General features: G+C 48.6%; 1 protein-coding gene and 1 pseudogene across 4 annotated transcripts in view; both read left to right on the forward strand.

The window, feature by feature from the left end:
• Positions 1–937: 937 nt before the first annotated feature.
• On the forward strand, positions 938–1069 carry LOC112300526 (U4 spliceosomal RNA; annotated as a pseudogene).
• Positions 1070–3391: 2322 nt separating this feature from the next.
• GFRA1 (GDNF family receptor alpha 1) overlaps positions 3392–24453 on the forward strand; it is a 187794-nt gene continuing 166732 nt past the window's right edge. For 2 of the 4 annotated variants that reach the window (XM_024555415.3, XM_024555416.3), the window contains exons 1-3: positions 4243–4592; positions 5407–5700; positions 6869–6952. In XM_024555415.3, the coding sequence (XP_024411183.2) occupies positions 4553–4592; positions 5407–5700; positions 6869–6952 (418 nt within the window). In that variant the 5' untranslated portion in view covers positions 4243–4552. Of the gene's footprint in view, positions 3436–4242; positions 4593–5406; positions 5701–6868; positions 6953–24453 lie in introns of those variants that run through there. The other 2 variants (XM_053923362.1, XM_045191643.2) reach the window with 2 other exon arrangements.

Genomic DNA, 24453 nt, shown 5'->3' on the forward strand with positions numbered 1-24453 from the left:
ATGAGAGTCCAATACAGAGAGAGCTATTCTTCCCAACAGAAGGAGTCTTTGCTATCCTTAGTGACTCATTAGAGCTCAGCTGGAACTTCAAACAGCAGGATGAAACGCCTATTAGGCAGGTGGAATGGCATGAGCGAAGAAGTAGCGGCAGAGAAAGGAAAGTGTGGTGCTCTTAGGTAATAGTGGGTGGTTTAGTGTAGCTACAGAGGTAAGCTTGTCACCCTGTATAATGTCAAATACTTTGATGAACTAGTTTGAGTTAAAGAAACTTGAGTGATTTTTGAGCAGTATAATTTTTCAAAATGAATGTATTTTACATTCTGGTCTATAGGGCCAAGGCAATGAGAGTAGGAGACAACATATTGCAGGGCGTAAAACTGTCATTCTCTCCGGGACTCATCTGTTAACTAATAAAAATACACTGACATCAAGAAGTGCAAGAAAATTGCTCCCTTCACATGCTTGCGGATGGGTTAAACCTAATTTTGTGGCATTAAAACCAGTTTTCTGCTGAGAAAACGTGTCACCTAAGATGGCATGGATTTTTGGAATTATTCATAATATTTGATATTTCAGCATCACCTTTTATCCCGAGATCAATCCCCTGCACACGGGAACAGATAAACTCCAAGGAAACCGAGATCATATGAATAAAGTAAGTCACACTGTATTTTTATCTGCCATATTCCAAGGCCTTTCGGCTGTATGTTTCTTCCACCTTTAAGAGATAGTGGATATAGTTGTAAAGCAGTGATTTTTTTTTTTTAGTTCCTACTACAAGGAGTCTTAGGGTGGAGTATGGGCCCATTTTTTGGGGGGGAGGTACGTAGCTCCCCTCAGGAGACAGAAATCTCCTCTAATGATGGAAATGTTCTGTAACTGTTCTGTGCAATATGGTAGCTGGGAGCCGCATGTGGCTACTGAACCCTTGAAATGTAGCTTTGGGCAGTGGCAGTATCGTAGCCAATGAGGTTTATCCGAGGCACGATTATTGCTAATTGAAATGTAGTCACTGCTACTGAGGAGCTGCATTTTTCCTTTCTTTAATTTGAACTAATTTTCATCGAAATAGCCACATGGCTAGTGACCATTGTATTGGACAACACTGTTAAGAGTAGCTGGTGGTTTATTTTTAAAAATTTCAAAAACAATAAAGCTCTGTTTTCATCATCAGGAAGAACTTAATGAGGACTAGTTTGTGTGAATGGTTCTGACATATCCTTGAAGCCATAAATATCTGAAAAGAAGTCCCATATTTTGCATTTGGAGAACTTTGATTACACCCTTCCCCCCACCCTGTTCAATTTTGATTTAAAAGATGCCTGTGGAAGGTTATGGTAACAGAGTCATGTCTAAACAAAGGAGACTTACAAAAGATGGCACTGATGTCCTTAAATGAAATCTTATTTCATTAAATCACGTGTTCAGCAACGACAGGCACTAGTCTATCCATCAAAACTTGGAACTCCAGTTGCTGATTTTCTGAAGGGAGACATTCACCTTCACTTATAAAACAGAATGATGACAGAGAGGTTTATGGGTTTTTTGGTGCCGGTGAAGAAATGCAGTTGTCAGATAAACTCTTAATTTGGCACTTCTTTCTCTAAAATCACCTCCCTAGGACTTCTCTGGTTTCTATGTGCAAATTTGGGAATAAACTTATTTAAGGTGAAGAAACTGATTGAAAGATTTAATTACACTTCTTCCTAGTCCACCCTGTAATTTAGACTGTTAACACTGCTAGAGAAAGAGAACTTAAGTAGCCCTTGGTTTTAACCATCTGTCGAGAAAATGTGGCATATGTTTGCTTTGTTTACTCAACAACCAAGTGTAAACTGATACACTGAAAGGAAAACGCATGTATGGTGCCTCTGTGTGTGTGTGTGTGTGTGTGTGTGTGTGTTGAGGTGGTTGCCTGCTGAGGGAATCGATTGCCCCTGAGGAACACGTGCACAAGAGCACCGATCCCCGGGATGTCCCCGGGGTTTTGGGGCGCGCACCAAGGCGCAGACACCTTCTACACAATGCACTGCTCGCATTGGAGCCGCTGCTGCAGCTGCGGGGCGCGCCTGGCTGATACGCAGTTGAATGGAGAGCTATGAACCCCTCCTCTTTCCTCCTCCTCCTGTCCCCGCCCTCAAACCCCCGGCCTCAAACTTCAACCAAAGCCCATGCCCTTTTCAATTAACCCCCCTCGATCAAAATGAGCGGTTCTTTTTTCCCCCTCTCCTCTGCAGCCCATTGTCTGGTGTGATGGGTTTGCAGATTTGACAGCTGTGCTCACCCAGACTTGATTCAAACTCGGTTTCCCAGAGATAGGAACTTGGACATCAGCAAGGATCCCCAATTCTAGCCTTGAGTGGCATGACCGCCACCCACCACTGCAGACTGTTCTCCAGACTCGTGTCTAGACCCGCTGCAGACTTGGCTGCCCTGGCGCCCATGGGCGTGCCGGGAGGGGCGCAAGTGTTCGGGGCGCGCTAGCGGGGTCGTCAGCAGCTCTGCTGAGAACGAGTGGTGCTAGGGATTGAGGTGAAGAATTATATATATACTGGGCTTCTAAATTTATTATTTTAAAATTTACTCTTGAAACAGCCAAAATGGAAGTCCGCTTATTTGTGATACCCAGAGCCAGGTCTGGCGCGGTTTAAATGCACTGGGCTCCGCTTTTGTCTCCTTGTTCACGCTGGAGGACAGAGGTAGAGACTGTGTGTGCGTGTTAGCGTGGATGAGTGGGTGGGCGCAACCAGCAATGTCAGTCGGAGGGTCTGGGTCTGAGTGTGTCTTTAACGCACCAAGTCTTGAGTCACAGACGTGAGTGACGTGGGGAAAAACTTTGTGTCCAGAAGGAGGGTCTGGTTTGATTGCGGTAGGGATTAAGAGTACTCGTGCATTTTGTGGAGAGAGAGAGAAACGAAGGGGGGGGGGCGGGGAGAAACAGAGATAAAGACAGAGAGAGAGACTGAGAGAGAGAGAGAGAGAAAGCGCGCGAGCTCGCGTCCAGCTGTGTAGCTCTGCGTGTCTTGCGAGCGCCTGCTGGGTCGGACCCTGGGTCAGTCCCACGGTCGTCCCACCGCAGGCAAGTGTGTTCATCCGCGGCGTTCCTGACCGGCGAGGATCCGAGGGATCTGGCAGTGCGCTGCGGTTCGGAGGGAGCAGGAGGCCCAGGGTCTCCTGGTCTCCGAACCTGCTATCTTCTGCGCAGCTCCCAGTAACCACTAACATCCCTAACCGGCATCTGAGCCCTAGGGGGCTCTGCTCGGAAACCGTCCTGGCCCAAATAGGTCCTCCAAGCTCTCGAAGATTACCGCATCTCTCTTCCTAGCGCAAACAAACGAGCCCGGAAAGGGAAGGAGGGGGCGGGGACACCCCCTAAAATAAATAAATAAACAAACTGGTTCCTCGCTGCAGCCGGACACGGTCGGTTGAGTCCAGGTTGGTGGCATTTGGAGAGTTTTCTCATCCTGTAGATTTGGGAACCTATCTTCGCTGCCACCCCCACCTCTTCCCCTCTTGCAGGCGCCCCTTAACTTTGGGGACCGGGGACTCGCGCGAGGCTGCATCTGCCCTGGCGCTCCGGGGCTGCAGGCCGGTGCGCTTGCCGAGGCTGGTGGCACTGATGCGCCCGAGTGCCGGGCGCTGGGCTTGTGTGTTAGTGGCGTGGACGTTGGGGAGGGAGCTGAGGACGGGCGGAGGGTAGGGGCGCATCAGCCGGGTTTCAGCTCGAGCTGGGACTTCTGTTTCCTCTCGCCCGGCTGCCTCTGAAAGAAAGCGAGCCGGGGAGGAGGGGATACGGCAATGGGGGGCAGCGATTGGTGGTTTGGGTGGGGAGGACTGGCGGCTGAGCCAGCGGGCTGGCGCAAGGAGGGGGCGGCGAACTTCCCGGGAGCTGGAGCTCTTTCCGCGCCAGGGCTGCCGAGAGAGCCGCCGCCGCGGAGTGAGTGCTTCCACTCCAGGCAGCATCCGGCTCGCTCTCAGCGCTCGGAAAGTAGTGTTATTTATTTATTTGCTTGCGTTCAACCTCTTGGGTTGGACCAGATAGACACCCCCTTGGACTTTGGGAGCCCGCGTCCGACCTCTCCAGCCCCCCGCCCCCCCCCCCGTGGGTACAGGCGGCTCCGCGGAATATAGGCACACGCTCACCCAGTGCCCCCGCCCCGCGCCCAGACACGGGTAGGGGTGGGCCCTCACTCGGGCTTTGGAAAGTACTCCAAGGAAGGAGCAGAAGAGGGCAGAGGGGCAGGGGAGGAGGCTCCAGCCCTCTGGGCTCTCATTTCAGAGCGCGCTCTTCCTTCCAGGTTGGGTCGGACCTGAACCCCTAAAAGCGGAACCGCCTCCCGCCCTCGCGCCAGCCGCCCGACTGGAGCTGGGTCGCCCGCGGCTGTGGCTGCAGACGGACACCGGAGTTTCCTCCCGTGCTGGATGGAGCTGAACTTTGGGCGGCCAGAGCAGCTCGGCCGTCCGGCGATCGCTGCACGCTGAGTTTCCTCGGCGAATATCGGCAGCAGCTCAGGATTTTCTGGGGGGTGGGGACCAACCGCGCGCCGGCATCATGTTCCTGGCGACTCTGTACTTCGCGCTGCCGCTTTTGGGTAAGTCGAGGCTGCCGCTAGGTTTCTTACCCGCTGAGTCTCTTCACGGAGTCCTCGCGGCGCAGGGTGCGGTGGGTGTGGGAAGGCGAAGTTTCGGTTTGGGGAAGGGGGTCATGAATCCTAAGCACCTCAGCCTGGGGAGGCGGTGTCGACGCGCACTTGCCCGCAGCTTTCGGGCTTGGTTCTTATTTTCTGTGGTTTTTAATGACCAAGCCTGGCGGAAATAAAGGGGTGCGAGACCTCCACCCTGCGGAGCAGAGCCCCCGTGCGAGTCCCAGGGAGCTCGCGGAGGTGCGGCGGGCAGGTGGGGTGTGGGCGAGCATTGGGCCAGAAGACAAACTTGGAAGGGAAAACTTTTTCCCCCAGTAGCAACCCCCGTGCTCCCTACCGGGCGGTCCTCGGACCAGGGCTCACCCGCCGTGCGCCCAGAGCCCAGCTCGCAGCCGCTCTCCTCTTCTGGAAGCCCCTGGGTTTCAGGCGGGCCTGGCAAAGCGAGATGCTGGATCTTGGGGCTCCGGCAGGTCTGCCCTGGGGCTGCGGGGTCGGTGCGCAGGGTGGGCAGCGCTAGCTCTCTGCGAAACCCCGAAAAGTCCGTAAACCGCAGGGGCTGGGGAGGGTGGGGTGAGGGGAGACCAAGGGGCAGGAGGTCCCGGGGCGCGAAAATGGACTCACGGGTGTAATGTGCGTGTGTGTATGTGGGGGGCGCTCCCCGCATAGGTCGCCCCAGGAGGCTAGACAAGCACGCGCCCTTCCCGGGGGCAGGAGCAGCTGGCCCTGCCCAGCCGCACTCACGCTCCCTCCGCTGCACCCGCAGATGTGCTCCTGTCGGCGGAGGTGAGTGGCGGGGACCGCCTGGACTGCGTGAAAGCCAGCGACCAGTGCCTGAAGGAGCAGAGCTGCAGCACCAAGTACCGCACACTGAGGCAGTGCGTGGCAGGCAAGGAGACCAACTTCAGCCTGACGTCCGGCCTGGAGGCCAAGGACGAGTGTCGCAGCGCCATGGAGGCCCTCAAACAGAAGTCGCTCTACAACTGCCGCTGCAAGCGAGGAATGAAGAAGGAGAAGAACTGCCTGCGCATCTACTGGAGCATGTACCAGAGCCTGCAGGGTACGCGCCCGCCGTCCCTGCGCCCCCTCCCGCCCCCCCGGGCTGGCTGACCTCATCCTCCACTCCCGTCTCCCCAGCTGCAGAATGCGGACCTTTCATCGGCCCCCAGGGACAGCAGCAGCTGGTGTTTGCTGCCTCCCCAGCTGCATAGTTGGGCCTGGCTGTTGGAAAACCCATAAGGGAGAGGGACACCCTGAGACCCTGCTGATCTCTCCGAAACCTGGTCAGAGCAGGGAGTGGGAAGCCATTAAAGGCCACCCGAGGAACCGCAACTTCTCTGCTAGGAGAGTGGGCTTCACAGATTAGTACAAAGACTTGTACTGCGTCTGACCTGGAGTGTCCCCCTTTATTCTGCTGTTCTATCTAGTCTGACATAAGATAAAGAATTAAGCACTAACAGTCCAGTAGAACCTATTCTATCTTTGCCCCCTCAAACCTGATCAAAGGCTGCTGTGGGAACAACCATTTGTCTTCTTAGATTAGCTGAGTCTTGAACCAGCTGGTGCGGTTCAGCCGTGGTTAACACAGAAGTGGCTGGGAGAGGGGAAGGTCCACTTGTCACAACCATCCACTCCAATGGCCGTTTTTTAGTCCTTGGGTGACATGTAGCTCTTGCTTGTACATCTAACCCAAACACCCAGTGCGCTCATCCTTCACTGAGACTCACACCAAAAATTCTTGTAATAAACAGAATTGGCTTATCAGCTGCCCCTTCTGCCAGAGCCTTTCATGAAAACCTGTTTCTAAGACTGACTTTAATAGCCCGGTACCTGCTCTCTAGACCACATGCCACGTTTTGGGAATAAAGAAACGGGGGCTTCATTTGAATCACCTTTCTTCCATTGGCTCCTGGAAGCAAGCTAGGCATGTGATATCCTAGTTTCTTTCTCTCTGATTTCATTCCTTTGTAAAAGTAAGAGACTTTGCTGGCAAGATCAGGCTGGGTTGTTCTTCAGTGTTTTCATGGCACTCTGGGGACAGCAAGGACAACAAAGGCAGAGGGAAAGAAAAACAACCATAGCCAAATAGAAGCATTTAAAATCTTTGGAAGTTTCAGCATCTTTTTGCTCCCCAATTGCAACATAGTCAGAATTCACTTTCAGTAACAAAAACTGCCTGAAATATGTCTGTGTTCCCTCTCTGAGCCCAATCGTTCTTCTGTTTTCAGGAAATGATCTGCTTGAAGATTCCCCATATGAGCCAGTGAACAGCAGATTGTCTGATATATTCCGCGTGGTCCCCTTCATACCAGGTAAGCAGATTCATACTTCCACGCTGGGGCTCTTGCCTGCTTGAAATGCATTGGCTTGTGTTCTCTTTGGCTCTCGAATAGTGTATAAGAAGTTGAATGGCGCGGAGTTTCTGGGAAATTAGAAGTAGGATTATGATAATGAAGAGGCAGAATGCCTAGAGATGATTGTATGACTTGAAAGTAATTCTAAATGAAGTCATGTGGCATGGTGGTTTGGAAGAGGTTGGAGGGAGGTGACTTGGTTGAATTTTTTTTTTCACCTTAAAATACGATTGGCCAGCTCTTGCAAAGGGAGTGCCAGTTCTGTCTGTAGATGGCAATCGTATTCCCTTCTTGCTACATGCTGTGCACTGCGCCTCCCTGAAACGGGATCTGTTTGAATGATGCCACTTGTTTTACGAGATGCCTGAAGATGATCTGAGGTTGTTGAAGAATTTTGGATACGCTCATTTGTTTGCCTTTGACTTAAAAGATTAAGCTCCACCATTTTTTTTTCTTTTTAAAAATTTATTGATTTTATTGTTGTTCAAGTACAGTTGTCTGCCTTTTACCCCCTAAGCTCCACCACTTGATAGCAGTTCTTTTGTGTCTAATTTTTCCTGGGCAAGTGTGTGCATATGTAAGAGAATGTATTACTGCCCCGGTGGCCGTTTAAAAACTAGTCTTGCTTCCCACGGTTTGTTTTGTCTCTCCTTGCAATTCCACATTTGGTTGGGCGGTGAACTTCGTTTTAGAGTTAAATTTGTCATACCATCTGCGTTCAGACAGCCACATAAATAATGAGCAAGGCAGTAATCTCTCTCGGTGATCTTCGGATTCCTGACTGATGTTGTCTGTCTTTGTTTACAGTGAAGATATTTTCTCAAGTATATACAGCCATCACAAATGATATGCTTCTCAGCAGTAGTTATACATGGCGGTTAAAGTAGAACTCGATTCTATGAGATGATGGTTCGTCGCTGGTGAGAGTGGTCTGGTGTTCTAAATGGTCCATGTTTTCCCGCAGAGAGCCACAGAACCAAGGGCGTGTGTAAATACTGACCTTATGTGTGGGGGTGTTGTAGATGCATTTATTCATCTCTCAACGTCCACTGAGCACCTACTATGTCCCAGCCATTGAGACTTGGGCAGGGAGCCAGACAGATGTTGCCCCCACCCTCATGGATCTTAGAGCAGCCAGCAACTGACATTTATCAAGCCCTTATTATACTATGCCAGACACTGTGGTAAAACCTTCACATCATTATGTAATCATCACCAAGTGCTTCTTAGTTATTCTTATTTCCATTTGAGAGATGAGGCGGTTGAGGCAGCACAAAGTTGGGAAACCAGTCCAAGAATCAAAAAGCTCCTCAATGGTGAAACCAGAATTAAAAGCCAGTTGTGTTTGATTCCAAGACTGTGTAACGCCTGCCCTGGCTACTCTGTGTGTGGGCCTCAGCACGGCAGCAGGGAGTCCCTGGGAGGTGGTTAGAAGGATGGAACCGCAGGCTGTGTCCCAGACCTACTGAATCAGAATTCCCATCTCAAGATCTCTGTGCTTTCTATGCTCATGAAGCTTGAGAAGCACTCCTCTACATTTTTCCGTCTTTCTTTCGGTTCAGAGGGAAAGAGTATGTGTGCATGCGTGCATATGCGTTTTGGGTTAAGATATAAGGCTACAAGTTTAGTATCAGACATTCATAATTGTCCTGAAGAATTCCCACAGTTTCCACTCCAACCCCCTGCTGATGCTCTCTATCCTCTTAGCCCAGCCAGGACGAGTGCACATGACCATCTGCGCTCTCACGGAAGCAGGTCTGTAGAAGCTAGGATGGCATGTGGTAGATGGGGTACCAGAATGAACTTGGCCTTCCTAGTGCTTTTGAAGGGCACTGCCTTTTGCCTGCTGCCTTCCCTATGGATGTGCTACTCCTCAGTCTTTGTACCGATGCCCGGAAGGATATGGACCTCCCATGGACAGTGAGAGGAAAGAAGTGGGCGAGGAGGAAGGCCCATTTAGGTTTTATTTTCAGAACTGCTATGGGACTGTACCAGACTCATTTTCCCTCTCTGAATCTCCCTTCTCTTGGTATGATGAGGCCATTGGAGTGAGTAATCTCCAGCCCTAACAGCCCATGGTGCAGAGGGAAGACCAACGTCACCTCCAGAATGTGTCCACTGTGCTGCATTTGTCTTTTCAGTCCTCGCCTTCACACTACACACCAGGTGGCTGGGTCATTCTCAGATACCACCGGTCTGTCTGAACGTCTTTGATGAGTCCTACAAATTCTTCTGCCTGCACCAAGTTTCACCCTTCCTTTTTGGGATCCCTCCCTTAGCGAGGTGTCTTTTCATAGTCAATAGGACACTGAGTTTGTGAGACCTGTCCTGTGAGAATCCAGAAGTCATGATGAATTAATCAGAGCCAAGAAGGCCTTGTCTGGAGCTGCATTTTATATCTCAAGGGCATTGGATTTAGGTTCCAGCGCTAATGAGCTTTGACTTCTGACAGTGACTCTGTGCCTTAAGTGGGTGTAGGAAAGCCAAATGGAGCCCTGAGAGGTTTTAAGCCATTGAATAATGCATATGATCCAGTTCGGCAATTGGAGGGTGGAGAAGGGCAGAGGAGCAGGATGATAAATGTTGCTTTGCATGGTCTGAATCTGAGTTTCTAGAACGCATCTTCTGCCCTGAGAAATCTCTCTGAGGAAACCAGGACCACGGTGCCCCTGCCTTGTACAGATACGGTAGCAAGCAGGGTTTCCATATTTGGATTTCTCTGCCCAGTGTGAGGAGAATGTTTATTCACGCACGGTAAGTGTGAGCTGAATCCTCTCACGGAACATGGCATGACTGGCGTTCTTGAGTTTCCATTTTCTTTCGGCTCCTCAAAACCCACAGGCGCACCTTTGCCATTGTTTACTTGATCACCAGTTAAAAGACCATATTGAGGCATCGCCCGTGGCCTGGCAGGAACACTGGAAGGAATCAAAGTAAGGTCGGATCTAAAAACTGTCACCTGTTCTGAAGCCGGGGTTGCAGACCGGAAATGAAAGGAAGCAGCCCAGTCAGGCAGGAAGTGCGGTGGGAGGTGGGGTGGGGGGACCCTTCTGGTGGAAACATGAGAGCAGGAGCATTTGGCCTCTCAGGCACTTCTAAGGGCTCCAGCAGGTACCCTTACTGTAGGTTGATGCTGGTGTGGTTTTTAGGGGTCTCGGACATGAAGAATGAGGCCGTGCGTGGGAGTGCACACAGGAAGACCCGAGCCAGTACAAGAGGGTATTGGAGGAGAGAACACAGAAAAGTGCCTTGGGGACCAGGAGGGGGTGCTCCGAGGCTCAGAGGACAGAGCCACCACGTGGGGTTTCACACCTGCGTTTCTGGCAGCCATGGCTCTCAGCTCTTGACTCTCCATTCTGCCTGTGTTTCCTTCTTCACAGAAGTTCAAGAAGCAGCAAGAAGTAAATAGTGATTTGAAAGGAATATGAACTTGGCAATGTTGTTGGACTCTCTGGAGCAGGGAGAACAAAGCAGAAAGGGGTTTTGAAAGTAGGGGAGGAAAGCTTGCATGGATGATATGAGGACCTCGATGGCAGCCAGAGAAAAAGAGGGCTCCATGGTTTTAAAGTATTGATCGGGAGGTTGGGTTTTGTAGAGGACAGTCAAGAGATGCCCAGCCTTCTTAGAATATACTTGAAGTTGCTGTACTTGCGAAAAAGAATCAGGGGGATAGATCATGGGGAAAGAGTGATGTTAGGATTTCAACAGCCTAGATCTGATTTGGTGAAAAACATGTTCCAGCCTTCCGACTGTGCAGTCTTTTTTTTCTTCCAAGTCCTAGGAGTGGCTTAGACCCTCCCAGGAAGCGTGAGCATCTGAGATTGGTTCCCAAGTAATGGTTTGCTCAGGATGAGATGCTTCTGAACTCTCTTCTGAGCCTGGTTCCTTTTTTTTTCTGAATGATGCTATGAACAATTAGCCATGCTTAGCATTTCTGTTATAATGTACTATCATTTTATGTCACTATTAAAAAAAATTTTCTTAAACCTTTTACATGTTGAAGAAGAGCCTTCTAAGGTCCTCTGATGTCTTATCAAATCATGATGGGAGGGAAGGGTCTGTAAAATATCAGAAGCTAGGGGTGTACAGTGGTCCTTTCCTTCCCACTCAGCTCCCTAAAACAGCTAATTATGTTGTCCCATTATTGGAGAACTCCCGTTCATTTCTTGTTATCTATTCTGGCATACGGTCAACTTCTTAGCAGTCTAGCTTGGCCCCTCCATCTCCTCTCTACTCAAGCTCACTGAGTAATCCATTCTCCAGGTACTTCACGTGTATTCGCTTTCTTGTACCTTTGCACATGGCTTTGCCTCTCTTTGGGACGTCTCTATTAGTTCTTCAAGACCAAGATCAAATTTCATCTCTGAGGGCCAAGCTGCAATTCTTCCTGACAGGCACTTCCACCTAGGACTCTTTCATGCTGCATTTTGCCCTTGTCCTTATGATAGCTGTTAATCACAGCATATCGAGAGGACTTATTTACGCGTCCATCTCTCCCACTAGGAAGCCCAGCACTTGCGTAGTATTAGGCTGGGTGTCTTCTCAGCGTGGAGCATTCTTCCTGGCCCTGAGCGGGGGTCTCATTAACCATGGGTGGTTGAATATCAGAGAAGAAGGGCCTTAAAAAGGGTCTAGTGTGACCCTCTGCTTTTAGAGAATTGAAGCTCAGAGAAGGGAGGCAATTTGGCCAGGTCTACCCTGCTTGAGGGTAGCCTCCAAGACTTTCGCCAGAACATGTCACTGGCTTAGAGGAGGCCAGTATTGGCGTCTTTCTGTTCTGCATACTCTCTGGACAAACTTTATCCATTCCTGGAACCTCGGCAACCCCTTACACCCATGACTCGGAGTCTTCCCCTCTACTCCTGCCTCTCCTGAGCTCTAAACCAGTATTTCCGTCTGTAAAGGATCGAGTCCTGGATGTCTCCATCAAGATGTGTCTCTCAGTTACTCCAAACTCAGTACGTCCACAGTAGATCTCATCCTCATACCTTTGAAGATCTTTTCTCCTTATACCTTTCCTTGCCTAGTCTCCTGTTTTACGTAATAGCATTATCTGCCTAAGGTGTCATCACAGGGGGTGATCGTCACCCCCTCTGCCATTGTCATGCCTTCAGCTAGACCCTTCATCAAGTCCTGCTGACATTACTTGCTCTCTTTAATTGCTGCCCTCTCTCCATCCCCTCCTTACCTCCCACTTGAACATTGCACTGGCTTTCTTATTGGCCTCCCTATGTCCAGGTTCTCCCAATCCCACCTGGCCTCCTCATTGCCAGGTCTTATCTTACCCCTTGGTGACTGAGCTTCAGTCTTCCTCCCTAGCCTCTTCTATTAACTGATCTTCTGTCTCGCCCCAGCCACCCTGTGTGCAAACAAGCTGGGTTGTCCCAACAGTGCCCTAGCAGCTTTGTACCCACGCCTTTGGACGCGCTGGTGCTGGAGGAAGAACATGTACTCTGGAGTTCCTCCTGCCTGGTTGCACCTGAGCCCTGCCACTCAATTTGTCTCAGGCAGGTCTTTGCACTCACTGTGCCTCAGGGTCCTTGGGTGTAAAATGTGATGTCGGTACTGCTTACCTTATAGGTTCCTGTGAATTAAAGATGCAGTATGTACAATGCCTGGCATAATGCCTGAAACATATTTGATCCCGACAAATCTCAGTCATTTTTAATGCTGTGCCCAGAGCATGTTACTCGCTCCTGACTCCAAGGCTGGGACTCTCTTTAGCAAACTATATGCCCTGATCTTGGAACAGTGATTCTATGTCCTAAAAAAGATAGCAATGCCAAACCTATAGGAAGGCTGTTCATAAACTTCCTGGGACAAGAAATAAAAAATCTACCCTCTATCTAATGGGCCCTGGAGGGAAGTTCTATCTCTTCATAACCCAGTTTGAGTTTTAACTCTCCTTTGGGGAAAATCTTCCTTATTGCTGCTCCGCATTCCCCTGTGCCTTTGCAGCCCTCTCCTTACTCTCTTTGGTCAGAGGTGAGTTGCCTGCAGCCAGTGATCAGCGAGGTGGGAGCTCTTCCTGTGCTTAAGGATTCTTGTGATCAGCCTTCCCCTCTCAGCTTGACTGATTCCCATTCTTCTAACCTCTCCCCATAAATCTTCTTTCCAACGCCCCTCATAGCAGGAAGAATTACTGCTCCCTGAGAAGGGCATGGCTTACAGCGGGAAGATGCCTCCGTCTCCACAGGCTCTGCTAAGTACCCCTACATTCCACTTTCGCAGGCCACTACTTTTGGTTTTTATTCTCTCTCCGGCCTCTCAGCAATCCATATTTACTGTAGAACGATAAGCTATTACGAACAGGTGAAAAAGGACAGTGAATTTAAATCCCCCACAGTGTCAGCTCCCACAGATAAACACTACAAACATGTTGTTATGAGCTTTTCAGATTTTTTCCTGTATATCGATATATGAATGTATATAGATATGTGTATGTATACATATACAAAAATGTCTTTCTCTTTTTGAACAAAAATGGATTCATAGTCTATATATACTTTCTTATGACCTGATGACCTGAGGAATCTGTGTCTTCCTGTGACGCTGACCACTTCCTTCCTAAAGGCAACTTTTGTCATTGTGATGAACTGCCAGCCTCAAGAAGCCTCATGAATAAAAAGCGGAGGTCATCCCAGTATCTAGATCCTATGCGTAGTGAAGGCTGTGAAGGCAGAAACTGTCCAACAGTTTGCACAGAGTGACCGCGGGTCCTGTTACCAGACGAAGGGAGATAAAACATCAGTGAGTGACAAGGAATTGTATGCACTAAAGATTGTTACAAGGTGCATTATTTTTTATAGCTAATATGTCTGCCTTCATTTCTTCTCTTTAGTCCTCTGAAGTAGTTCTTTCTGACATCTGTTGATTCTCTGTTGTTGAAGTTTATTCTTTCCAAAGGTTGTCCTTCTTCCCCCTGCCCCTCACCCCGGGATCTAGTACTGAACTCTCAAGAGAGAGTATCACCTCAGGATTGTCTGGCCCAAAGAGCACTGGCCCAGGAGTCAGACTTCAGCTTTCCCTCTAACTAGCTGATGACCTTGGGCAGATGTCCGCTCTTCCTGAAAGGCATCCTTGTCCGGGGCAATGGACAAGAATCATCTTTAACACATTTTCCTTCCTTCTCTAAGGGCCCGGTTGTTGAATCTGGTATTATTCTGGGACTCACTGTTTTTCTCCTAGCATTTTCTTCATTCCAAAGAAATGTGTGATTTGGGCATATGTAGTTTTCATATTAATAACATTCATAAAGGATGATTTATTAAATACATACCTTACTTTGAACCAGAATTTATTTATAGCATCTCATTTGAATACATGGAAGAAGATAAAACAAAATAAGAAATAAGGAAGCGGAGAACATGGGGACAAGGAAAATGAGAGTAAGAAAGAGAAAAACGAAGCCAGGAGTGAGTTCAGTAGATGAAACGCATGTCATGAGATTTTATTTAAACAAATTAAGTGTGTGGAAGTGCTGTGTTTGTTTTACAAAGGGATAAATAAAACCACCAGATCATAGATGCCATAGGACTCTCAGAGGTCATTCTAGGCCAATCTCCTCACTTTACTGGTAAGAAAACAGAGAGTTCCATAAATTCCTAAGACAGTGGAACGTAAATTGTCCAGGACAGTGATGATAAGTAAAATTAGGTGTGTGTTTGTTTTTAAATTGATATTTGAAACTCTCTACTTCCTGGCATTTCCCTACCTCTTTCAAATTGTCCTTACCTGCTCCGGTCTGTGCCCTCCTTAGAATGCTACCCATTATTTTCACACAGGGTGAGAACCACAGCCATGGACTTCAGTCACGGGGGCCGTTGTCCATTGTTCTGGAATTCCGAGGGTTAATTAATAAGTCTCTTTTGTTTGGCAACAGAAACTGGTGGCTGGAATGTTAATTTTCATATCTTTTGGCCCCCGTCAGAGTTGCCTGCAAGGGACGCTGGGAAATTATTTGTTGCTTTAGGCCCCTGCCCCCAGCCCTTAGATTAAAAAAAAAAAATTCATCCTTTATCTGGAATTTTTGTTAAAGAAGCTAACCACTTCCTGTAATTTAGAGACTCAACTAGCTGGGTCAGTGATGAAAACGAATGGGTGATTTGCATAAGGGGCTAATTTATTACGTCCCCTGGGCATTTCTTTCATCTTCCTTTCCTTTCTAATTAATGTTGTAAGAGGGTTTATCACCATATCAGAAATTAGGGGTGAAAGCAGCCATTGTTAACCTTTGTTCTTATGACTTTTTATCTCCTGTGATCTTTTAACCATTTTCACGTCCAGGGACTCGTGCAGATAGGGCTGGGATTGTGCATGGAGAGATTGGAGGGGTGTGCTGCTTTATGGTCTTTATTCAAAAATAAAAATGACTCAGGATAGGCCTCTAACCACAGAAGGATTTGCCAAACCTACAGAAGGATACACTGGGATGCAGAATTATTTCTAAACCTGAGCCCTCTGAACATCTCTGTACACGTGTGTACACACAGAGATGGAGATGGATTTGTAAAAGGCGAAAGATTTATACGATCTGAAGAGAAACCAGAGTATGGAGATGGATTTGTATAGCTGCCTGCTCACGTGTGTGTTTTATAGTGTGTGAGTGTGGATGTCTATGTTAGCCAACGTTTTGCCTCAAAGAGATCTCCCTTGTCACGTGTTTCAGTTGGTTCTGGCTGTGACAAAGGCAGCTGTGTGTGAGACAGTGTGACACAGCTGAGGAAAGGCAAGAGAACAAGCAATTTCTTCGAAAATCAATTGCAATTTACTCCTACTAAATTGGCCCAAGGTCCACCCTGTCCAAGCATTAGCATATGACAGACTTTTAATCATTTGGTCAAATGGCCTATTTTTGGTGAAACCACAGTTCCCTCTGGGACTTTGCCTGTCAGTCCCTGCGCTCTGTAATCTCCAAACCGGCACTCTCTTTAAAGGGGAGGTAAGTGCAGGGAGCGGAAACCCCCAGGGAGCCCCTGCTGAGTGCCTTGCCCTGGGCAGCCTGTCCATAGGCATTATTTCCTTTTCTGGTCCCCAGCCACCTCTGAAAGCTAGGAATGATCTCTGATTTCTGAGGAGGAAACCCGAGCTCAGAGAGGTTGAGTAACTTTTTCTGGGCCACACAGCTGGGAAGTGGAAGAATTCAGATTTACTTCTCATTCCTGCATCTCTAAAGACTGTGCTCTTTCTATTGCTATGTGGTGACATTTTAAACACAGACCTGGCCTTTTTTATTCAGGGGGAGATATGGAGTCCCTTCTCTCCCTCTTTAATTCCCATTTCTTCCAGACCCTTATGTTTCACCTAAATCACTGTTTGACAAAGGGCCTTTGAAGTTGAAATACACCAATATCTATTATTTTAATAGTTACCCCTGCATTCTGATGCCTTCCTTATTGACAACTAAAATCCAAAACATGCACACTATTAAAACCATCCCTGTGGAACTGCAGAAATATTAACCCAAGAAGCAATTTCTGGATTGTATCTTTTTTTCATTTCCTGGTGAGATGGCAGGCTTCTAAAGTAGAGCAGAGTGCCTAAGGCCATGTTTTGGTCGTGTTGTCATATAAATGGCATGACACAGTGGTAAGGAAAGGGATACATAGTTTAGTTCTACTTTAAGGGGGCCAAATCCGCTATTCATTTGTCTTCCACCGCGCTGCTACCACTTCCGCTTGCGGCCCTCTGGAAGGCCTGCGAAGTGCCGTGCTGGCCGATAGTTCTGGTGCCCTTTGCACATTACCGTTCTGTGTACAGTTAATAATGTATGAAAATAAGTATTGATTACATTCTGTGTAGGAACCGGCCAGCAGCTTTCTTAAAGCCCATGTTTATGAAATGTTTCATTGATCTCTGTTCTCTGAGTTTCAAATAAACTCTTGAAGAAGATACCAGGAGATCAGTGAAATCTGGAGAGTCCTTGATGGAACCCCATTATTTCTTGTACGCTTAGGAATGACAAGTGGCATTTGAATGGAAAAAGGAGTGAGCAGGCTGAAACGCGACATGTTCCCGATTGGCGAGGACTACACTCTCCGTGAGACCACAAGAGAAATAAAGCAATAATTAAACAGCTGTGGGAAGCAATGAGCTAGGTGTTTCGTAGGCAATAACTTGAGCTGTCCTCGTGAGTAGTGGGTACTCTTAGCCCCACTTGATGGATAAGGAAACCGAGATTCAACTGAGAACCTGCTCACAGGAATTGGAGGAACACGTTCTCATCCGGGACATCTGGCTCCAGAGCCCAGGCTGTGGCAGTATTTCTGGGGGTGTCCCAGGAGGGAGCCCGTGAGAGTGCAGTACTCAAAGTGCGTGCAGGATTATCGAGCATTTACTGAGTGACATATATCAATATGTATGTATGCGTATTACATACACTCGTATATCATAAATTACATGTAATATATATGGCTCGTGTATTTATTTTAGAATGAAGAAAAGAGTTGGTCGGTTTCTCTGATCTCTATCAGTTTTCAGCATTCAGTGTGATGGAATAACTTTTCTGCCAAATTCAGCCATCAGATACTTACAAGAGCTATGAGTTCAGTGCGAAACCTAGGTGACTTGGGTAAATAGGACCTTACCGTTGCTTGCTCAGGATTCTCCTTTTGGTTTAGGGATAGGTATAAACAAAGCAAATTACGATGTGAAGTGGCAGGTGAACGAGTAGAACTCTCACAGGCTCAGAGGCAGCCCCCGGGAGGGAATAACCAATTACATGGAGTTGTGGGTCAGAGAAGGCTTGCTGAAGGTGACTCGGAGCTGGGTTTTGAGGAATGGATAGGAGTTTGGTACACAGAGATGAAGGGAGAGCATTTCGGACACGCATTGGCTACAGTGTGAGCACAGACACTAAGTGTCCAAGGAGCTAGTAGTAAGCCCCTTGCAGTAGCTGCAGCACTAGGTGCCAGCCGTGGCAGGAGAATAGCGGGGCAGAGAGGCAGGTATGCCCACTCCAGGGCTCAGCCTTTGTTTCAGCAGAACCAGGGGAAATAAAAATGAGGCTATTTGCCTCTGCTCCTGGTAGACTCAGGGCAAGTGTGGGTCATGTTCAAGTTCTCTTCCAGACTTACCTTCTTCTGGGGTGGGGAATGCACCAGGATTCAAGATGCAAAGACCAGGTATACAAAGCCCCCTGTTTAGGTGCCAGGAGTCGTTGAGGCTGCCTGGGGCTCCCAGGACGGTCCTGGGCAGGTGGGTGGGCACATGTAAAGCAGGTGCCAGCAGGAATGCGTGCAGGAAGCAGGGTGGTCTGGAGCCGAGTCATAAAGGGTCTAAGGCTAGTGGCAGGAGGAAGGCATTTTGGCGTGCGGTTAGGAGAAAGGGTGTCACGGAAGATTGCTCCTGGGGCCCCTTAGACACTGAGTTACCCGCCTGGTGAAAGGAGGCCGGCCCTGGTGGGCAGTCTTGGCTCCCCACCTGCCTTCCTGCACTGCCCCACCCCCAGACCAGTGCTGCCCTCTGCCCTTGCCTTCTGCTTTCTGACCCGAGGACAGTGGCTCAGGCAAGTGCGAGTGGGTCCCCAGGCCAGTGCTTCCTCCTGGCTGGGAGGGATGGCCCTGCCCAACCTCTCTGTGGACCTGGCGGGTAGCGGACTTGAAGTATGGGCTTGTTTCTTCATTTATTTTCTACATTCTCTTTGATAATTCCAGCTCCCCAGTCCTATGTCTCTACTGGCGGTTTTGTCCTCCAAATTTCCAACTTATTTCAGAACATTTCGCAAGAGAGCTGAATAAAAACTGCAAGATTCTAAATGCAGGCAGTTGTCTTAATTGAAAGAGATGCCCGCTGACCCCAGGGCACGCCGGAGAGGGAAGGATGAGGAGGGCGGCTGTGGGACCATAGCCAGTAATTGCCGCAAGTCACAGAGCTGCTTCTAAGGAGTCACTGAACCGTCTCTGTGTGGCCTTTCTTGAGTCCCGGGTGTGTTTATGACATTGTGTTAATGACATTGTGGGGGTGGGGGTGGGAAGAGGAGGGGCTGCCCTTTCTGTTTGCAGCTGATCTTGGGTAGGAATGCACCCAGAGCCAGGCAATGCTCCCCTACATCAAGAACCACCAGGCAGACCACGTGCATTCATTCCAGAGATTGGGGTGGGACCTGGGAGGGGCAGGGCACGAGGGCCTGATGAGCCCAGGAAATCATGTGCTACGGAAGAGTGGTGGTAAAGAGCAAATCTTGGGCGTTAAACACTCCCAGATTTGAATTCCACATTCCTGCACTGACCAGCTGTGTGACCTCGGCAAATAGTTCCTCTGTTGTAGGTCCTCTGTCTGTAAGTGGGGATGAAACTAGTATGCAATTCACAAGTTCATGGTGGTAACACTTAGAAAGAGCACTTAAAACCACACAGCAAATGGTAGGTGACTGCCAGACTCCGCCTTTTATAAATGCCTGAACTTCCTCCTTCATCCTCTCACAACTTATCAGCACGAAATAGGAATAGATGATTATTTAGGTGGATGTAGGTCCCTTCTGCTGAGAGAGAGAGGAGGCAGAGAGAGAGAGAGATGGCGGGATGATGGAGAACCAGGAAAAAACAGAGTGAAAGCCATGGAGGGAGAGGGCAGGGGAAGAGACCAAGGGGACTTGGAGGCTAGGAAGCAAGCAAGCTCTGGAGGGAGGTGGCAGAGATTGGGGTGCAGGGATACAGGGAGTGGACTCCAGGTGAGCCCCGCAACCTTGCTGGTAAAGGAAAGGATATTCACCCAGCACAAAAAAAATTAATATTGGATGTGCTGGCCCTGTGCTGAGACGCTGTGAGTATAGGGAAAACCTAGTGTTTTTCTTTGCTGATTATTCATTCTCAAGAATGTTGTATTAAATTTTGTTTACCCCCCCAAAAAAGAGTAATGTTTGCAAACAAAATAGAAACAGTAGAAGCATTTCCTATTAGCAGTATAAGGTTCACTGACTAGGAGTATTTTCTCATTCTTGTCTTCCAAATTGTAATTTTAAAAGATTGAGGCATTTCATATTCAGGAGTTTCCTTTGTCTGAAATAAATTATTCATTTCTACCCAGTTTCAGAAACAATGAACATAATACTTAATGCATCACAATTAAGCGGGTGTAGCTTCATATAAAATTATGTTCTGTGCATTTTGATGGCAAACAGAACAGTGTATCTTATATCTTGTCGACATTTGCTCCTCATAAGCAAAACATACAGAAGTAGAGACTCCGAAATGTGTTTCCTCTCCTCTTGCAGTGAAGGAGGGGTAACTGTAGACCCGAGCAGCCTTGTTTTTGAGATTCCACAGCTGTCGGTGGCTCTGTCACTGCAGAGAAAGTGAACCGACTGCTACTATATTGTACATGGGGTCAGGTGAGGGTCAGAATTCTTGAGCATTACCCATTCATCCCAGTCCCCTTTGTCTGGGTTTGAGATTCCTCTAGAATCCTCTCTTAGAAGGGCTGGGTGTGTAAGTGACTTCCTTTTGGGTTTGGTGGCAGCTGCTTCCTGAATGCTGGCTGTGGGTCCATTTGTATAAGGGGATCTGGCTCTTGGAAATACCCTTCTTAGGACAAGATTCCTCAAGGAAAATAGGCATAACCAGCAAGGCTCAAGATTTCCATAGAAAACCTCTTCAGACTTGGAGGTTTAGCTGGGATGGTCCCCAGGAGCTCAAGTCCCAGCCCTGGGGTCAGTGTTGAAGCCGGAGGACAATTGTGAAAACATTAATTGTGGCATGCCTGCTGGGTGCCCAGCAGTAGATAGGAGATGCCTTCATTGGTTATTTCATTTAATCCTCACAAAAGCCCCGAGTGTTTGCCCAGAGTTGGGTGGGTGGGGGTGGGAATTATTCACATTTTACATAAAAGGGCACCAAAGCTCAGAGAAATCCAGTGACTAGCCTAAGGCCACACAGCTCGTCTATGGAAGATTCTGAATTCCAGCCAAGTTGGTCTGACTCCAGTGACCTAGTTTCTTGCATGCTATTCTGCTCGTTGCTTTTTTGATTGTTAGGTCAAGAACAAAAGCAACCAAATGCTTTTGTTTCTCTGCCCTCTCTGGTCTAAGCACTATTTTGTATTTTAACGAGAAACAGTGACATCTTTCTAATATTAGGGAGGCTTAGGAAGAAGGCCAAGGACCTGGCCAGAAGTTCTCCCACATGCTTCCCTGCCCTTGACCCTGGGTTAGTTTGCTGAGGTCCTGCCCTGGCTGGGTGACTGTCGCCCTCTGAGGATGTGGGCCGTCTTGTGGTCTCTGCTTCCACCTGTGGGCCCACCCACACCTCCGGAGTTGCTGTGAGCCCCTTGCTCTGACCAGTATTTCCTGTGTGGGGTTCAATCTCTGCAGCCTCAATTTGAGGAGCCCCCCCTTTAGATCTGTCCACCTGGCTGCCTGCTGGACAGTTCCACCGAGTTATCTCGGCTGTATCTCAGTCATGCGCCATATTGAATTCACCTTCTCTTAAACCTGAGGATCCAGGAAGAGGAGAGTTAGTATCCTGGGGAGGTATTTAAAAATTTTTAAATTTATTGATTTGAGAGAGAAAGAGAGAGACATCCATCTATTTTTCTACCCATCTGTGGCATTGGTTAATTCGTGTATGTGCACTGACTGGGGATCAAACCCACAACCCCTGGTGTATTGGGGCGACGTTCTAACAAACTGCTACCTGGCATTGGGTAGGTATTTTCATCTCTCTTTGGGTGGGTGGTTAGGAGGAGTGTTGTGGTGGAAAGAATGTGGAGTCAGACCTGGGTTTGCACCCTGACTTTATCACTCCATAACGTAGGCAACTTAGTTAACTGCTTGAAGCCTCCTTTTCCTGATTTGTCAAATGTGGGCAACGACTCCTCCGTAAGGTCATTGTGAGGGTCGGATCCGAGTGGTGAGACAGCATGTTCGACTGTGTGCCAGCTGTGTGCCTCCCTTGTTACTACCTACAGTCCTGCCTCATGGTTACCGAGCTCCCGCAAACAGCCCAGCAGCTCAGTGGGCCGAGGCAGAGGCACCTTGATTGGGGGGGCGGTTGGTGACCTGCTCCTCCATCCCTCGCCTTTAACTGAGAGAAGGCCTACACAGACAGACAGACCTTCCGGAAAGGGCCCTCCCGCGGCTGCTCCTGTTGTGGGTGCACCGTGGGGACTGAGGGAGGTGAGTGCTTATGGGATCACACGTGGGTGAGTGTTCTAAGAGGAATGGAGAATTTCCCTGTCAAAAGCAGAACTAAACAGTGTTTTAAATAAGCACTCTGACATGAGCCAGACATGCCCAGCAAATAGTCAACATAGACATAAAACACATATGGAGTGTTGTTTAGAAACTTTAAAATAGAAAAATTTACACTCAGATGTTTTATATTTGATCATTGTAAAAAAAAAAAAAAAAGAAAAGAAAAGTTCTACTTTCGTGTTCCATTTCCTCTGAGGTACCTTTTATAACAAGGAAGTCACCAAAGCAGTGGCCCCGGTGCCCTGTCCCTTGTTGTACCTTCCCCTCTCTCAGCCAGCCTTCATCCGGGTCCTCCTTTCAGTTCAGACATAGCTCCCCTGTCCCGGTGAACCTGGTGATTTTGCTCCATATGCCCTGACCACGGACCTGGCCCCACCACCGGAATCTCCATGTGCTGGACGGGATGCTGGGGCTTCCAGGAGTAAAGGAATTCTATGGACTGAGGTGTTAACCCCACTAGAGGACTGGCCTTGGGAGCTTGAGGAATTCTCTGCATGTGTCGCACACCTGGGCTTGAGTCTCTGAACGTCCCATTAAGTACATTACTTTCCTTCGCCAGGGCCTTCAGTTCCTCTCTGGAAAAGCAGACTATATATTAGGTCACCCCAGCGGTTCTAATCTAGCGACATCATGCATTTGTGTCCTGTTGCCGTGAGGGGAGGGTGCAGGTCACTCTGCTGGCTCTCCCTGCCCCACCCCAGATGCGCTGTCTCATTTGAAAATTGTTCTGCTGCACCTAATTGATTCCCAAGGATCTTCCCAGTTCCTACCTGCCACGTGCTCTCTGATGCTTTGCCAAGGATATTTGGATGGTTCTCCCTTCAGTCCAGCAGAAGCATTTACCAAGATGACCTTTTGTGGGCTGGACACTGTGCCAGGTGTTGGGGAAGTGGGAACGGGCAGGACAGACGAGACCCCTGAACTCAGTCCAGTGGAGGAGACATAGGAGTTAAAACCAACAAGTGGTTTTTGATGGCAATGAGTACTCTGAAGAAGCTAGACCAGTGTGACAGCAAATGCAGGGGAGAGGGAAGCTCTGTTACACAGGGAAGTCATGAGGGACTCTCTGAAGAGGTAACTTTGCCCTGAGACCTACAGGACAAGGAAGAGCCGGTCATTTTGAGCACAGCTGAAGTGCATTGTTAGTGGATTGCAAAGGACCCCGGGTGGGCAAAAACCTGCCTCAGGCTCCGCCACAGGGTGGCTGGTTGGTTGGAGCCTATACTTTTTTTTATCAGTGGTGATCTCTTTTCTGCTGCCCTGGGCAGCGGGCCAGCCATGAGGGCAAGGCCATCACCAGGGGTGAGGACGGAGCTGTGGCTGGGGGTCATGGGGCTACTACAAGGCTTCGGGGCCATGGCCCCTGGTCTAGGGGGCTCATGCCCCTTACACAGAAAGCAGCCGTGGCTGCATGTCATGGCTGTAGAATTCTGAAAAGTCCAGCAAAACAGTTATTTCTAAACCAGAGACGTTGTGTGTGAGTGTAGCTGAAGTGACAAACTTTGTCCCCTTGCCCTTCCCATGCATGCTTTGAAATGTAATTCTTAAATGATAGTGCTCTTTTAGGGCCAGCTCTATATTTTCTATCGATTTGTCTCCTTTAAAAAAAAAAGAAAGGAAACAACAAAAAGGAAAGTAACTACACAACATTGGAGAGACGGTCTTTTATGACCTCCAAGGCCAGGCCCTTGGTTGATGGATAGACGAGGGAATTAAAGACTGGACTGGTTAAGAGACTTGCGAGGGGACAGACTGCTCCTGGAGTTAGTTCCCCACTCTGTCCGCTCCTCGATGAACTCGTGCAGTGTGCCCAAGTAGGGAGGCCCGGGCGACGGGGATTCAAAACCGTGAAGTCTCTGTCCCTGCAGGCGTCCGCGCTGCCCTCGGAAGAAGAAGAACTAAATCATCTGCTCACTGCCCGCTTCTCTGGCCTCATCTCGTCCTCTTCTCCCCTGGAAGGGTCACAGATTCTTGTCACTCTGCCTTTATTCTGCCCCTCAAACCTATCAGCTTGTTCTGTCTCAGAGCCTTTGCTCTTGTGCCCCCCATTCTCTGGAATGTTCTTCTCTGTCATCTTCACTTGGCTGACTCCTTCTTGTCATTTTCAACCCAGAGGTCCTCCATAACCACCTACTTAAATATTTCCTCCTCCTCCCTCAGTCTTTATTACATACCACTATTTCATTACCTGCATAGGACTTAACACTCTCCAGAATAAGTTGTTGATGTACTTGTTTCCTCAGTTCTCTTACTATTCTATTAAGTTGCG

Source organism: Desmodus rotundus, chromosome 4 (genome assembly GCF_022682495.2).
Source record: "Desmodus rotundus isolate HL8 chromosome 4, HLdesRot8A.1, whole genome shotgun sequence".
Classification (NCBI taxonomy): domain Eukaryota; kingdom Metazoa; phylum Chordata; class Mammalia; order Chiroptera; family Phyllostomidae; genus Desmodus; species Desmodus rotundus.